The following is a 17,031-nucleotide window of genomic DNA, read 5'->3' on the forward strand; positions in this document are numbered from 1 at the left end:
TGGAGATTGGTTGTGTGTAAGACACAATCTGGGAGAGGTTCATACCTGACTTGATGCTAAAGACCTTGTCCAGAGAAAATTCCCAAAAAGGATTAATCTCCTTGCGCCTCAGTCCCTCAATCCTGTGGGTCCTTCACTGTTTCCATAGGAAATGGACAGCTGCAGCGAAGTCACATCATGGCGATTTTAGACATTGTGTCCCTGAAGGTCATCAGCTTCAACTTTGAAGTTTTAATCAGCATTTGTTGTTTAAGATTCATGAGGAAAAAAGTACCGTTTTTCGTCTTTTGAAAGAAATTATTTTTCCAAAAATGTTTATTTTAAATCAGAGGCACGGAGAGAGAACGACAGAACAGATGTTCATTCCTCTTTTGTTCCCTTCCCAAATGTCCACAGGAACAGAGCTAGGCATGTCTGAGACAAGAGACAGGAGTCTCTTCCAGATCTCCTGAGTGGGTGCAGTGGCTCAAGCATTTGGGCCACCCTCTGCTGCTTTCCCCTGTGCATTGCCAGCAAGTTGGGTCAGAATTGGAACATCCAGGATTCCATCTGGCATCATGGGTGTCAGATTGTACTCACTACACTTCAACACCAGCTGACACACACTATTTCTCACACTCTGGGAGGGTCTTCTCATACTGATCTCTGAAGGGTCATGTCCTAAGTCACACAGTTATGTGCTATTTCCCAAAATATTGTCTCATTTTATTACTCAAACACTCTTGATTTAACAACTGTGAATAAAATCCAAATGCTTGGGCCCCGCACGGTGGCGCAGTGGTTAAGGTCCTCGCCTTGCTCGCCCAGGATCCCATATGGGCGCCGGTTCTAATCCCGGCAGCCCTGCTTCCCTTCCAGCTCCCTGCCTGTGGCCCAGGAAAGCAGTTGAGGACAGTCTAGAGCTTTGGGACCCTGCACCCACGTGGGAGACCCGGAAGAGGCTCCTGGTTTCGGATCGGCATAGTATCGGGCCGTTGTGCTCACTTGGGGAGTGAGTCATCAAATGGAAGATCTTCCTCTCTGTCTCTCCTCTGTTTATATGTGCCTTTCCAATAAAAAAAATAATAAAAATATATGTTTAAAAAATCCAAATACTGAGCACAATTTAAAATTCAAAATATGACTTTTCATTCATCCTTTCATACATAGCAACAGTTTTTACATGGCCAACATTACAAGGATGAAGCATTTTTCAATTATATGTGTACTCTAAACATTCATTTCTGTTTTTTATTTATTTATTTTAGGGATTGGGACATGGACCCAAGGGTCCAATCCAAAAACAACAACACAGGGGATCCACATTGGTCTCGGTTCATGTTGTGGCTGCTCCATTTTACATCCAGCTCCCAGGATGTAACCTGGGAGAGCAGAGGAGAATGTCTCAAACCTTGGGACCCTGTACCCTTATGGGAGACCTGTAAGAGCCTCTGGTCTCCAGGCTCCTGGCTTTGGATCTGCTCAGCTTCAGCCATCACAGCCATTTAGGGAGACAAACAGCAGATGGAAGATGTCTGTCTCTTCATCTCTCTGTCAATCTGCCTTTCCAATGAAAATAAATGTATCTTTTACAAAATTACTTTGTTGATGTTTTTGGTTTTTGGTTTGGTCTTTTAAATTTCTTATTACATGGGTGAAGGGAATGCACTTCCTTGAGGACCTCTAATTTATGTGGAGTGGCTCAAGATAGGAGACAGGTAAAGTTGGGTGAGACAAATGTTTCGCATTTTCTCCTATGTCTGATGGTGAAGGAAAGAGTGTGCAACACCTCGCTGACACACTATATCAGTTTTAAGGAACAGAGTCAGCCATGTCATGTTAACTATGTTACCTCTAAAAGATACCATTGTATACAATATTCCAAGATTATTACTTAAATGTTTTTGATTATCCTGAAAAGTTGTTGCTTTCTTTATACCAGAGTTAAAAGTTTCTTTCTAAGGACTATTGGCTGTCCTTGTCTACCTCTGTGTGTCCATAGACCTAGGTGCTTGATTCAAAGCCTGTCCAGGAGTGTTTTGCACCCTGTCCATCTAGCCATCTTTTATTGAAATATTCAAAATCTTCTGTTGACTTAGATGATCTGGCTATCTTGTTTTTCATGTGTAACTGGGCATGTTTTCTTTTCTTATGTGGAAATCAGTAAGAAAAATGTGCAGTCCTATAACGTATGATCCTGATTCAATGCACATGGATGGCTTTAGGATTTTCCCTACAGATGAGGATCTAATTCAGCAGTCCAATCGGGCATTCCCCTAAGAAGCCTCTGTGTCTTCAGACCTGGCTCTGACGTGCACCAGCTGGCTCAGGGTCAGGTTCAGCCCATACAGGTTCAGCACACACAGTGCTCATGTCAATGCATGTATAGGTGGGGGATGCTGCATGGTCAGTCCAAAGCTGGAGCAGCTGAAACACAAACTGTTGCCCATATTGGATGCTGTCACTAAGGGTCAGAGCGTTAGCCTGCTCTACACATGGTAAATTCTGCAATGTTAGGAACTCTCTTGGATTGCTCACAGCATTAGCTGTGTCTGACATGCCAAAGTGTTTTCATATGCAACAATGTATAAGTTCTTTAAGTGAAGACACTAAGTACACAAATCCCATTTATGGTACAATTTATGCTTTTGAATGTTACTGGCAACATTACAAATATATTCAGGGGCTGAACTGATGGTTCAGCAGACCTGCATGCAACCTGTGGCACTTGCATCTATGCCATCTGGGTGACAGTTCCTGTGTTGGATGCTCCACTTCCAATCTGGTTCTATGCTTGTGGCCTGGGAAAGCAGCAGGGGATGGCCCCAGTCCTTGGGACCCTGCACCCATGTGGGAGACCCAGGAGAGCCTCCTACAACTCATCTGGGGAATGCACCAGGATATAGAATGCCTTCTCTCTATCTCCTCTTCTGCAAAGTCTGCCTTTCAAATCAAGATAAATCCCTACATATGTTTTGGTTGCACATAGATAATATGTAATTGGATAGTTTGATTTACTTTAAAATCATGTATTCAAAACATAATTTTCTCACTATTTTTTTTCAAATATTTTCTTGCGTGTTTTATTCAATAGAGGCTAAATGATTTCTCAATGATTAGTTCATTCCCCTAAATATCTTATATATCCAGGGCAATGACAGACCTAAAATGAAATCCAAGATTGTAATATGACTTCAACAGGAGATAACAGTGACCCTTTTATTTGAGCCACCTCAATTTCCCACCATATTAGTGGGGAGCTTTAGTTGGTAGTGGAGCTAGAACTCCATCCCAGGCTCTCTGGGACAGGATACATGCATATCAAGAGGCTTCTTAGCTGATACAGCAAATGCCCATCCTACTATTTAAATCACTAATGACATTAAAAACGTGGGCATAAAGTATTTTCATCTGCATTTTTTTTCAGAAAAAAGTAAAACAAGTGGGATAATGTGTGTATTAACCACACATAATCTGTGAAGAATAGACAAAAAATATCTCTAAGATTCATAGAAATAGAATCAAATAGATGCATGGGATGATTCTGATATTTGAAAAAAATTTACTGAGAGTTCTTTTGCGACATATATTGTGATCAGTCCTGGAGAAGGTTTCATGTGTATATGAATAAAAAAGCCATATTTAATATGTGTGGAATAAAAGACTACTGATTTATACATTTCACATAGGATATGAAGGTGCAATAACTGTTTTATGACAGCAGAATGGTGATTTCTAACATAAAATTGATTATTATTATACAAAGATTGCTTTGACATGAAAATTCATTATAATCATGAGAATTTTATGACTTAGAACTGATTATATCAGTACTAGGTGAGTACTTTATTGCAGCAGAATGGTGATTGATCATGCACAAATGAAGATGTTGCAATGCTTTTACTATTTTTTAAATTTATTTTTATTACAAAGTCAGATATACAGAGAGGATGAGAGAGAGGAAGATGTTCCATCCAATGATTCACTCCCCAAGTGAGCGCACTGGCCAGTGCTGCACCAGTCGGAAGCCGGGAATGAGAAATCTCTCTGGGTCTCCCACATCGGTGCAGAGTCCCAAGGCTTTGGGCCGTCCTCAACTGCTTTCACAGGCCACAAGCAGGGAGCAGGATGGGAAGTGGAACAGCCGCGATTAGAACCAGCGCCCATATGGGATCCTGGCACATTCAAGGCCGGTACTTAAGCCACTAGGCCACGCCGCGGGGCACAGCAATGCTTTTCCTATTAATGGATGGTTTATGGCCTCAATGATAATAACTGTGCAATTGTCATTTTGTGACTTCCTAGTTGATCATGTCACACTGTTAGGTTGATATCAGAACATGATTTCACTTGCCAATTGATTATGATTTCAGATGTTTTTATGTCCATAGATTTGTGTTTTATGACATTCAAATTCATTATAATTGCAAATTTGTTGCTTTTGACATAGCAATTGATTATGACATCAGAGTGGAATGTCGGTACTGGATTATGACTTCACAATAACAGGTGATGAGTTCCAGTTGTCTTGCATTACTTTGAAATCATACTATTAGGTTTGTTATCACAGAATGATGGGATATCACATACCAATTGATTATGATATCTAGTTTTTATCTCACAATTGGTTTTGATGACAATGAAAAGTTTATGATTTGTGGCTGTGTATTGTATTTTTGTGTTGAGGTATAGCTTTATACTATAAAGCCTTTCACTTTTTAAAGGTAGATACACAGATAGTGGGTAGATAGATGATAGCTGGATAGATAGATAGATAGATAGATAGATAGATAGATAGATAGATAGATAGATATCTCAGATATTGATACTTCTGGAGGCAGGTTTTTGTGCTTCAGGATCACAGGGAGAACAAGTTTAAATTCTTTTAGTCTCTCTCCCTTCTTCTGCAATGACAAATCTCAAGGAGGTCAGGGTCATGAGTCAGGTGATTTCCCATTCCAACATAGAGCTGCCTAACTAGGTATTCTTTGGAAAGAAACATGTACCAGTAGAAATCAACATTCCTCTTTCAAGCTTACCGTTATGAGTGGCCAAAGAATAAAATGTTTACCAATATGATCAAATAGTTATTGCAGAATTCTGGAAAAGTTTTTTTCTTTACTGAAACAAAGAACTGTATGCAAATAGATGCAGTCTTTTTCCCTAGATTACAGTGCTTTTCTTCTTCCTGACCTGAGTACTGATGAACACATGAGCTTTCCAAGCCAGACGATGAAAGCCAGACAGCCCTTCCAGGGGAAAAATGTCAATAGGTGATTGAAGGCACATTTGTTGATTCAGCCACCTGAGAGTCACTGCCTTTGCACAGGATGCACAAAATGAGTGCAATTGGAATCATAAAATGAGTTTAATTTCCAAAGTTACCAAAATTTTTGGCCGCTATAAATACCCACTATAATTCACAGGCTTCCCCACTCAAGGGTTCTAGGATCATGTCCACAATTCTATCTGAATTGTTGGGCAGGAAGGGAGAGGACCCTGATGTGTTGTGCTGATGTGTATGCCATGTCATAACCAGCTAATTGGAAAGCAGGAGGCCAATGTGAATGGTGAGCATCATGAAGAGAAAGCCAATGTTTGCTGGGCCTTGGTGTAAAGCAGGAGGCAGCTGTGGGAAGAGGTTGATTTGAGGAGGGTATTTGGGGAAAGTGGCACAGGCCAACACTGAAGAAAACACCATGATAGAGGAGCTTGTGAAACACAGCTGTGGGACTCACATGTGTCTAAAGTAGTGTCCTCCCAGAGGAATTGAGGAAGAGGAGTCTGTGCCTCAGACCCAGACTGCCCTTCAGAAAGATCTACTGAAATGAAAGTCCTTAAAGCCCCTTCAGTCTCCTCCAGGAGTGCTTAGCAAGACCATGGAGAGAGCAGTTGTGTTTGTAACTGGAGGGAAGACTGTGATATAAATATTTTCCTTCAGTGTCAGAGAGGATCCAAAGCAGCAACCTCATGGGCATCTGTCATTGGAGGAGGTGTATTGGTGGTTGGTGTTCACTGGGCTGATTCTCCGTCTATCAAGCACAAGCATCCCATATATGCGCCTGATAGTGTTCCAGAGGCTCCACTTCCAATCCAGCTCGCAGGATGACCTAATTCCCTGGGTATCATTCTTACATGGGGGCCATGCTAATCATCTCTCTATTGTTTCAATTTTAGTATATGTGCTGTTGAAGCGAGAACTGCCTATGTCCTTGGGCCCCTGTACTCATGTGCATGACCCAGAGAAAACTCATGCACAGCTCAGCTAAGCTCTGACTATTTGAGGAGCAAACCCTGTGGATTGAAGACCTGTTTCTCCTTTTCTCTGTAAACCAGCCTTTTAAATAAAAATAAGTAAATCTTAAAAAAAAAAAGAAACCAAAAATTTAAGTATGTACCCACTACTTGAATGCTGGCAAAAACCTATTGTTCCTGGAATATCCTGATACTTATATGTTTGTTTAGTTCTTCCTTTGGTGTGCTTAATTCCTATAAGTGAAAGCAACAGAACTGCCTGCAAATGTCTCCTTAGATGGTAGCATCTATCTCCTTAAAGTTGAATACATTTGGGCCCAGCACAGAGGCCTAGCAGCTAAAGTCCTCTCCTTGAACATGCCAGAATCCCATATGGGTGCTGGATCTAATCCTGGCAGCCCTACTTTACATTCCTGCTTGTAGACTGGGAAATCAGTTGAGGACAACACAACACCGTGGGTTCATGTACCTGCATGGGAGACATGCAGAAATTTCTTGGCTCCTGGATTTGGATCGGCACAGCACTGGCCCTTGCAGTCACTTGGGGAGTGAATCTCCTCTCTGTATATTTGACTTGCAATCAAAATAAAGTAAATCTTAAAAACTAAGACCTGGTAAATCAGCAGAGAAAAGCTCAAAGCCTTAGGATCCTGCACCCATGTTGGAGAACTGGAAGAAGCTATTGGCTCCTGGCCCCAGACAGGCTCAGCTTTGGACTTTGCAACCAAATGCGAGTGAACGAGTGGTTGGACGAGCTTCTCTCTCTATTTCTTGCATGGAAGATGTCTGTGTTTCCACTACTTTTCTCTGTCATTCAAATGAAACTAAATAAATCTCAAAAAATTTGGAAAAATTGCAATAATTGTTATGTAAGGTATTTGATTTAGTTTATCACCTAATATGATGACATTTAAATCCATTTCACAGATGAATGAAGCTTAGAGAAGTTAGGACTTTTTTTTATAAGAAGTCAATCAAAATGCCAAAATATTTTTCCCTATTTTGAAAACCTTGTTAATGATCTCACTAAGCATCTAGAACAGAAAAATACATGGAGGGAAACATAGAATAGAGCTATGGACACAGAAGGGAGAGGGGAATGGGCAATCAGCTTTGGATGCATACGGATCTTATGTTCGGAATAATGACAAAGTCCTGGGAATGGATAGCAGTGACAGTTGTACAACATTGTAAATGTACATCATGACACGAAATTGAATACTGAAAAATTTTAAATGATAAGATTTCTTCTGTATATAAATCTATATAAACGTCTGCTCTTCTTTTATATTATACAAGGCTTCAGCATGGCTTTCCCCACTCTAGTTCATGCATCCATTCTGTTATTCTTCTAACAAATTCTTGCAGTTATTGCTCCATTAATCACACATTAATTCACAATCATATGCATACCACATAGGTCCAGACTTCTTCTTAAAATCTTTGCACCCATACTTTCTTGCCTTTTTGGTAAAAACAACAACAAAAAAAGATTTATTTTTATTAGAAAATGAGATATAGAGAGAGGAGAGACAGAGAGGAGAATCTTCTGTCTGTTGATTCACTCCCCAAGTGACCTAAACTGCCAAAGCTGAGCTGATCCAAAGCAAGGAGTCAGGAGCCTCTTCTAGGTGTCTCACATGGGTGCAGGGTCCTAAGGATTTGGGCTGTACTGGACTGCTTCCTCAGGCTATAAGCAGGGAGCTGGATGGGAAGTAGGGTTTCCAGGATTAAAACAATTACCCATATGGGAACCTGGAGCTTGCAAGGTGAGGACTTTAGCTGCTAGGCTACCATGCTAGGCCCTGTACCCAATTCTCAAAAAGAAACATGAGTCTATCCAGCACAGCACTCTAGAACCTTCTTCTTGTTGCAGGTCCACCTCTTGGCAGGTCTAGGAAATGTATGGAGGATGCTTCCTGCACCAGGGACCTGGTGAGGGATTGCAGATGTTGAAAGATTCCACAGGTCACCTCAGAAGATTACAGTAATACATGTGAACAAATAGGAATCCTTCCATATATTTCTAAAGTTCTTCTTTTGCCTACAATGCCATTTTCCATTTCCAAGCTCTTTAACACTAAAAATTCAAAACCTTTTCCTAAACTGTTACTCTGATTATTTAAGCTATTATTATCAAATTTTGTTTGTGGTCTTCAGTTGTTGTAGCATTCCCACAAATATAACAGCAAGTGTGCAGGCTTTTTCATTATTTCCTTCCAAGTGTACTTTACCTGTACTGGTGCCCAGTGCCTACATTATACTTGCCCACTCACACACCTTAACCTTGTAGATGCAACCCGAGGCACACACACAGGCACAGAAACCTAGTAAGTGCATCATCACATAAAAGCAAACAGGTGTTTCTTTCCTAAGGTCCTCCTGCAAGCAGGCATGTTCCTTCAAATAACTCTTCAGTGGATGTGGGTGCTATTTATCCATCTCAGCTTTTGTCTCTTATTCTTCATGGGTTTATTTCATTTTATTTTCTTTCATTTCCTCTTGCTTCATTTTATTTCATGTCTTCCTTTTGTGCTGCTACATGAGGTACCCTACATGAATGGAATATGGGGATAAGTCATCTGGTGTCATTTCCATGGTGTAGTGGTCAGCTTGCTTGCCTCCCTTGTGACAGGTTTCTTACATGAGTGTGAAACAGCTGTTTATCTTCAAGTGCATGAAGAGACTCATCAGTTCTGTCCTGGGCAGCTGTGCTACGTCAGCCCACACTTCCATCTGGGAATTCTTTAGAAGAACCATGATTTTTCTGTCCAACAACATCCAGAATTTGAAATGTTAGTGTTGCCTCAGCTTCCCCATTGTGAGTTTTGATCTTTAAATATTCTTCTTTGTTTCACAAAGGTTACAATGCCCCTGCAATTTTGTCCACACCACTGAGAAAAGCATGAGGTCTAAATGTAAAATGCTTAATATGAAGAGTTGAGCCCATATGTGGGTGTGGGAAACACCAATCCTAATGTTGCTTTGGGTTCAGATTTATGGGAGAGGCAGTAGCTTCATACAGTAGTAAAATATTCAATGTACCATCCAAAATTATTCAGTGTGTAAAGAAAAAAATAGATATTAATTTGCCTGAGAGCATCCATAGACACCAATACTGAGGGGACTGAGATGCCACAGATGATAGAGTTGTTGTAAAATTGCAGCTTCGGTAACTTGGGACTAACAACACTCTTTCTTTTGAGATTTATTTTATTTTTATTACAAAATCAGATATACAGAGAGAGGAAGAGCTTTCTTCTGATGATTCACTTCCCAAATAACCCAAACAGCTGATGCTGTTCCTATCCCAAGCCAGGAGCAAGCAACTTCCTCCATGTCTCTCACGTGGGTGCAGCATCCTTAGGCTTTGGGCCATCCTCAACTGCTTTCCCAGGCCAGAAACAGGGAGCTGGATGGGAAGCAGGGATGCCGGGATTAGAACTGGTGTCCATATGGGATTCTGGTACGTTCAAGGAGAGGACTTTAGCTGCTAGGCCACCACACTTGGCCCAGGAATAGCACTCTTGTATTGAAAGAAGAGTCAGAAAGTTATAGCAAAAGCCTAAGAGTTAAAAAGAAGACTTGAAAAAAAATTAAAATTTGTGTGATGGTCTAATGGCTAAATCCTTGCCTTGCATGTTCTGGGATCCCATAGGGGTGCGAACTCACTTCTTGGCTACTCAACTTCCCATACTGTTCCCCGCTTGAATCCTGGGAAACTGGGGGAAGGCCGCCCTAAGCCTTGAAGCCCTGTATCAACATGGGAGACATAGAAGAATCTCCTACCATCTGGCCTCAGATCAGCATCAGTTGTTGGGGTTAATTAGGGAGTGAACCAGTGAATGGAAGAGCTTTGTCTCTGCTCTACTTTTCTCTGTACATCTGCCTTTCCAATAACAAATGAATAACTTTAAAAAAAATGAAAAATATATTAGCCAATATTTTTGAATGGACTATGTAAGATCGATGGTTTCACTAACAGAGATCAAATGAATGGGAAAAAATAGTAAACTTTGAGTTAGAACACAAATATCTAGCTGATTGAACAATGTCATTTTTCCTTCCTTCCTTCCCTCCTCTCTCCTTTCTCTTCTCTTTCCTTTTTTTTCCTTCTTTTCCCATTCCTTTTTTTCACTCTCCTCCTTTCTTTCCCCTCCCATCTCTTTCACCAAGAAAGAGAACCTAATATCATAGAATATTCTGAAAATAAGAAAAGTCTATTGTTTACGTTATTGTAGATTCAGAGAAAAAGAAGAGAATGTCTGTGGAATGGATGTTCTTTGGAGGATTTGTGATGGAGAACCAATTATTTTGCAGAAACATAAACCCAATTAGTGAGAACCAACAAGCTCAAACAAGATAATCCCAGAAATCATACCCAGACACATCACAGTCAAACTCAAAACTGGTTCCTCTTTGCTTATTTCACTGGGCATTGCTGATCTGCATCAGCAGCTCATCACCTGCTCTCAGGGACAGGCGAGAGAAGGACAAGGTCAAAGCCGCCAACCAACAGTGAGGACTCTGCTGGGAGTGCACTTATTCCAAAAGGCCAAACCAAGGAGGAAGAGAACTGGACTCCATCTTGGAGGGGGTAAGGCATGTGGGAAGTGTGGACTCTGAAAAAGGTGGGGAGGCCAAAATTTCTTGGTTCAGTCTTTGATGTGGAGGAGGAGTTGGAAGAAGAGTTGGTGTTGACGGGGGCGCGGGCCCTGTTTTGGGATTGTGGGAGCTTGGAACAAAATCAAAAACAACAGAAAGCTATTCCAGTGTTCCTTCCTGTTATCAAAGCAAGGATCTCTCTGATGGAAGGTGAACATGAAAACCACTACCTCTCAGAATTAGTAACCAGCAGACTCTTGGGTGCTCACACCAGAAGAACCATGTAGCCACTGAGGGGATGATGCAATGGTGTTCCTCAGCAAGAACTACTGGAGGCAGTTTATTGCATGTCTCAAGCATGTCCATTTATTGCAAAGCAAGCACAATCTTTTATAGTCCCGCAGACAGGGAAGGCAGAAGGGTATCTCCCAACAATCCTTCCCCATCAAAGGCAGTGTAATTGGCTAGAAAGCAGCTATGACTCTGTTGACCCTTCATCCTGTTACAAGTCAGTACATCATGTATAGGTAGCAGGCATGCTGCAGGTCACATCTACCATGCATCGCTGGCATGAAACATAAGACCATAACACTTTCTCAGATTTGTGGATAAAGAAAGTACCAGCACAGTTCATCCAAAGAGTGAGAGGGAAAACTGGGACACAACCCACTGTTCTCACCTATATAATCAATGATCAGGTCAGGTTGAGGTCTTGCTGTGTTACGACCACTGCCAAGGAATCACACCATGCCCTTATGACTTTCCACATAGGCCATGCAGGCAGAAATCCAAGGCTGATCTCTCACAAAAGACCTGTCTTCATTTATAGCTGTGTGTTTAGTACTTTTCAGGGTATTATTTTGATTTGACAAAAACCCTGCAAAGTGAGTGTGTTGGTTCCCTTTCTATGCACATTTATGGAATCGTTAAAAATCGACGTCGACACTCATTACTTCATATGCTTTGTGTGGAGGAAGAATGACAAAAAGCAGCTCCCACCTTCTCACTTACTTGCAAATTTTCTTTGAGACCTGTATGTAACTCAACTTTTCAAATAATCATATATGAATCTTCAGAAAAATAAACATGTTGTCTTGATTGTGGAAGTTGTTCTTATCTGTGTCTTCTATTTTCTGTATTCATGAGAGACTCATTAGTTTATGGCAATCATCACACAGATACACAAAAGAGTACTTATTTATTTAGAAGAGAAAAGGGCAAACTGACAAATCTCACATCTGCATTAGAAAGAGTTGATTCTACTTCATAAAATTGCCTCTTGGATTTGAATTCATTACTAAAGGTGTGTGTTCATCTTCTCACATGAACAAAGCAGAAACTTGAGAAGCCCATGGTCTTTTTAATGAGATTTCTGACATTGAGACTTTTCCTGTGCCTGCTTGTTATACTCAGGTAAGGCGATACAGAGTACCACACACTGAAAAACCTTTGCAAGTCCTTTCTTGGCAGCAATGAGGAAGGGCTCCTGCCCTTAAGACATCTCAACCCTGAACTACAGAGCACTTGGATTTATAAAGAAAAAAGCCACAAACCAGGAGGGGCTTAGGTAGAATGAGCTAGTGCAGAAGTACCTTAGGGTGAGCACATTTTAAAAGTTCAGAAAGTATATATTTTAAGCTATATTTAGGATGTAAGATGAAGCAATTTAAAGGGGTGGCCTTATTTTCATTTAAGAGAATGTATAGTACTGTGTAATAGAGACTGTAATATCCAGATGAGAGGATACAATGCAGAATGCATCTCTACTTCCAAATCAAAGATGGACTCCCAATGAAATTGTTGGATATATCTAGTCAATAGGATATTGCGTTGTCTGGCATCGTCCATGCCCGCAATCTCAGGATACACTTAAATAGTAGAATGATAAATTTTTGCCTGCTTATGAAAGACTATAGTATTGTAACAATATAGGTAAAATAAGTGTGGGGGCAGGACTTGGAGGGGGTAAGTTAAATCACAATACCTATGGAACTGTATCATAAAAAAATCTAGAAAATAGTAGAAGAGGCAGAATCCTTGTATAACACAACTGTAAAATCTGTCAATGGACAGGCCTTTCCTCTCACTCTTTGCGTCTTTATGATTTTATACTCAGAATCAACACCATTAAAATGCCGTAGCAGGAAAGTTAACAAAGTAGGACTTTGGGTGTTAGCTGTGCAGTCAAGTCAATCTGAGTGATGTTTCTGATGTTTTTTTTTTTTTTCAAAAATAAAAAAAAAACACGGAAGTTTAAAAAAAATGAGAGAGTGACCACTTCTTTTTCCCAGATATTTTCTCCAAGATGTTTTCTGACTCTTGGTGGTGAGTGACAGAGGTGAGATGAAATCATAATCAAGTCCAAGGAACCTGGACCCTCTGAGATCTGCTCATTATCATGCTGCCTTCTGCTCATTAGTGTACATTCAGTGTAATTAGGATTAGGATCCTAATTACATGTACATTCAGTGTAATTAGGATCAAGAAGTTCCTGGACTTGACAGTTAGGAGCACAGCAGGGAGAGGGCAGAGCTGGCCCTAGGGACCCAGAGCACACTGAAGAAGCCAAACTCATCACACTGACAAGCTGACATCAGTGACAGCATCTCTGAGTGCTGGGACGCAGGCAAGGATAAACAGGCTTGGCTGTGCTGCTCTGCCACGCTCCTTCCACAGGCCTGCAGACTGCTCAGGTGAGTGAGGCTGAGTGTGTGTGTGTGTGTGTGTGTGTGTGTGTGTGTGTGTGTGTGTGTGTGTGTGTGTGTGGATATGTGTGTGTATGCAGGGAGAGCTGCCTTTGCTCTGGAAGGGAAGCCGTTCCAGGTAGGGCTGTTAAAGGTCTGGTAGGGAGTGGATAGGGTTTCAGCTCCTCTGTTCCCTGTGGAAGAGGAAGGTGTGAGTGCTCAGGTTGAGGGTGGCTGTCACTTCCCAGCACATCCAGCAACACCTGCTTGTGTGGCCCTGTAGGGAAACTGTGTGCAGCAGAGCCACTGATGCCCTGAGCCCAAGGTTGCTGCATTTCTCAAGTGTGAGGGAGACTGGGGGCATCAGGCAGTAGTGGGCTAGCAGCTTGGGTGGGGAGGCCCCTTCCTACAGGCTCTTGGCTCTGTGCACCTTCCCTTCCTGCATGGGAGTTTTTACTTTCTCTCAAGTTTCTCTTCTGTCTGATGTCGTTCAGTGCTTTCTGCTGATTTATTATGGACTTTTTTGAAAATAATGATTTTAAGTTTTCTAAATTCTCCATTTTTTAGAACCACCATATGACACAGTACCTCATGCAAGAAAATGGATCAAATGTGACATCTGGTAGGAGAATACATAACAACACAGTCAGAAGTGCTTGGCAATCAGTGTTTTCTTCTTGCTGGGGACTGACGTGAGCACTCTGTACATTTGCTCAGTTCTCATAGTGAACTTGAATGATATAAATTGCCATCCTGTTTACAAATGACAAAATATAGTCTGAGGAAGGGCAGGTATGTTTCCAGCATCATACATGCCAATGTTTCTTGGGGGATACGCAGGCTAAATACAAGGCATACAGGAAAAAAAGGAAATGAAACAGTAATCCTTCCTTGTTTACTGCAGAGGTAGAGGAGCATGAGCCTCAGCTGCCCCTCCCTCAGGCAAGGAGCTTTCTCTCCCTTGCCCTGCTCCAGGACAATCAGCTTGGAAGGGGTGAGTTACATCCTCAGCCTAAGGAAGCAGCCAATCATATTAAAAGCACGTATGGTTCCTAAGCCTAGTTTTTCTTTATAATTGAAACATAGAAATTATACAAATTGACAGATTTCAAAATGTTATTTTGGTACCTGAATATAGTTTGTAAGGAATACAGCATGATATACCTCATGCTTTATCATTTGCTTGTATTGGAAACATTCAATTGGCTCTCTACTGGCTATTCTGAAATATGCATTATTTATTGTACATGGCGCAAATATTGCTGGAGTATAGAATGTTACCCCTCCTAGACATCTATGCTCTTCTATCCATGAATTTCCTCATCCAGTTCGTGGAATTTGTTACATCCTGTGATAAACACTTGTGGGTTGTTCCCTTGTTTGTAATGGAATTTTCACTCCAACAGATAAGTGAGGACAGGCCGCGTTTGTCTTTCTGTGCCTAGATAAATTCGCAGAGCTCACTGGTACAGAGGATGTGCATGGGGCACCAGCACAGACCAGATGGCTAAGGTGCTGAGTGTCAGCAATGAAAAGGAAGGGCCTCAACATCATGGCTTGGAACTGATGACGGAGTGTTATGACTTGATGTTTTCTGGGAAAAGTTCTTCAAGTACCTTTCCACCTGATCAATACCTATAACGCTCTTGTAGAAAGACAGGAAGATGCACTAACACAGATGTCATGTTTCAGTTTTCAACTGTTACCATCCCTGTTTCAGCAGAACAAACATAAAAAAGGAGATCAAATAGGAGATGATGGAGCTTCTAAGAATGAACAGTGAGGTATGAACGTGTATGTGCAGCTCAACCTGCATGTGCATCATCACTGCTCTTGAATAAGCAGAGAAGATCCACACACCTGAAATTTGCCATGTTACCTTCTTTGTTTTCCTCAAACTGTTTCTCTAGTCTTGCTCCTGAAGTCACAGGATGACCTGGAGTGACCTCATCCAGAGAATAATCATCCTTTCTCTCTCTGGACCTGGAATGGTGGGGAACTTCCTCATAGTTGTGAGACATGCACACACTTTGATCATGGGTCCTGTGAAAAAATCCATAGACCTTATTCTCATCCATTTGGCTTTTTCAAATATTATCATCATCTGTACCACAGGAATGAAAGACATAGTCACAGTCATTTATATCAGTAACTTCCTACTAGGTGAGATTCTTTGTAAAATTGTTATTTACCTGAATAGGGTGGCTCAAAGTCTCTCCATCTGCACCACATGCCTCCTCAGTGTAGTCCAGGCCATCACCATCAGTCCCAGGAACACCTTGTGGAAACAGCTCAAACCACACACTGCATGGCAGGTTCTTCCCCACCTCCTCTTCTTCTGGGTCTTTAGCTTCCTCATTGGCTCTAACTTTCTCTATTATATCACAGCAGTCAACAACATGAATGAGTCTAGTGTTAGACTCTACATTGAACATTGCTACATGCTGCCAGCTCCACAAATGATCAGATGGCTCTTCCTCTGCCTCATGGCTCTCCGGGACCTCACCTTTCAGAGTATTATGGGCTGCAGCAGTCTGTACATGGCTGTCTATCTGTACAAACATCACAAACATGTCCTCTACCTCCAGAGCTCCAGGTGTGCCAAATATCCCAGCCCAGAGATCAGAGCTACTCAGAGTACTGTCATTCTTATGACCTGCTTTCTGTTCTTTTATTGGGCGGATTTCATTTTGTCCTTCTACATAGGGTTCACTCTGACACAGATTTTCACAATATCCAAGCTTAAACTATTTCCAGAATTTGGTTTTGCCAGTCTCAGTCCCTGTGTCCTGATGGGCCAAAAATTTTACCTTGCTAAATGCTGGAGTGCTCACTGAGGGGTGCAGGATAGAGCTTCCCTAATGCCTCCTCCAGTTCCTGAAAATATAGCTCAAGGTCCCAGTGCTGAGGCCTACTGGCTAAAGTCCTCGCCTTGAACATGCCAGGATCAAATATGGGCACTGGTTCTAATCCCAGTGGCCCCACTTCCAATCTAGCTCCCTGCTTGTGATTTGGGAAAGCAATTGAGGATGGCCCAAAGCCTTGGGACCTTGCACCCATGTGGGAGACCTAAAAGAGCTCTGGCTTCAGATCAGCTCAGCTTTGGCCGTTGCAGTCACTTGGGGAGTGAATCATCGGATGGAAGATCTTCCTCTCTCTCTATATATATATAATTTTGCAATGAATATAAATAAATCTTTAAAAATATACAGCTCTAGAAATTGCCTTTCCCCAAATGCATGTAGCACTAAATCATCGAGGCTTGTACAAATAGGCTTGGTTTCTAGAAGCAGCCTGATACTAGGCAATCTAAGCTGATTCAGATGTTGTAGGAACCTAGAAAGAGATCCTTCCTTTGCCTTCAGTTTGCCGTCCCTAACACTTGGTTTTGTGTTCTGTTTACTTGGTTTTTGCTTGATTTTCCTCTTTTAAACCCAGAGTGACAGATAGGACAAGGTTAGCTCATTTGCCGTTTTCTCAAAAATAAAGGTGCAATTACTACAAATCA

General features: G+C 41.5%; 1 protein-coding gene and 1 pseudogene across 1 annotated transcript; one reads left to right on the forward strand and one right to left on the reverse strand.

Moving 5' to 3' along the window:
• Positions 1 to 6,080: 6,080 nt before the first annotated feature.
• Positions 6,081 to 6,180, reverse strand: LOC121161222 (annotated as a pseudogene).
• A 9,235-nt stretch (positions 6,181 to 15,415) lies between these two features.
• LOC121161220 (putative vomeronasal receptor-like protein 4) lies at positions 15,416 to 16,360 on the forward strand. The gene has a single exon (XM_040987522.1). It carries the CDS (start codon positions 15,455 to 15,457, stop codon positions 16,358 to 16,360), a length of 906 nt encoding a protein of 301 aa, XP_040843456.1. The 5' UTR covers positions 15,416 to 15,454.
• Positions 16,361 to 17,031: the final 671 nt, after the last annotated feature.

Source organism: Ochotona curzoniae, unplaced genomic scaffold, assembly GCF_017591425.1.
Source record: "Ochotona curzoniae isolate NIBS_2020 unplaced genomic scaffold, NIBS_Ocur_1.0 contig_475, whole genome shotgun sequence".
Classification (NCBI taxonomy): Eukaryota; Metazoa; Chordata; class Mammalia; order Lagomorpha; family Ochotonidae; genus Ochotona; species Ochotona curzoniae.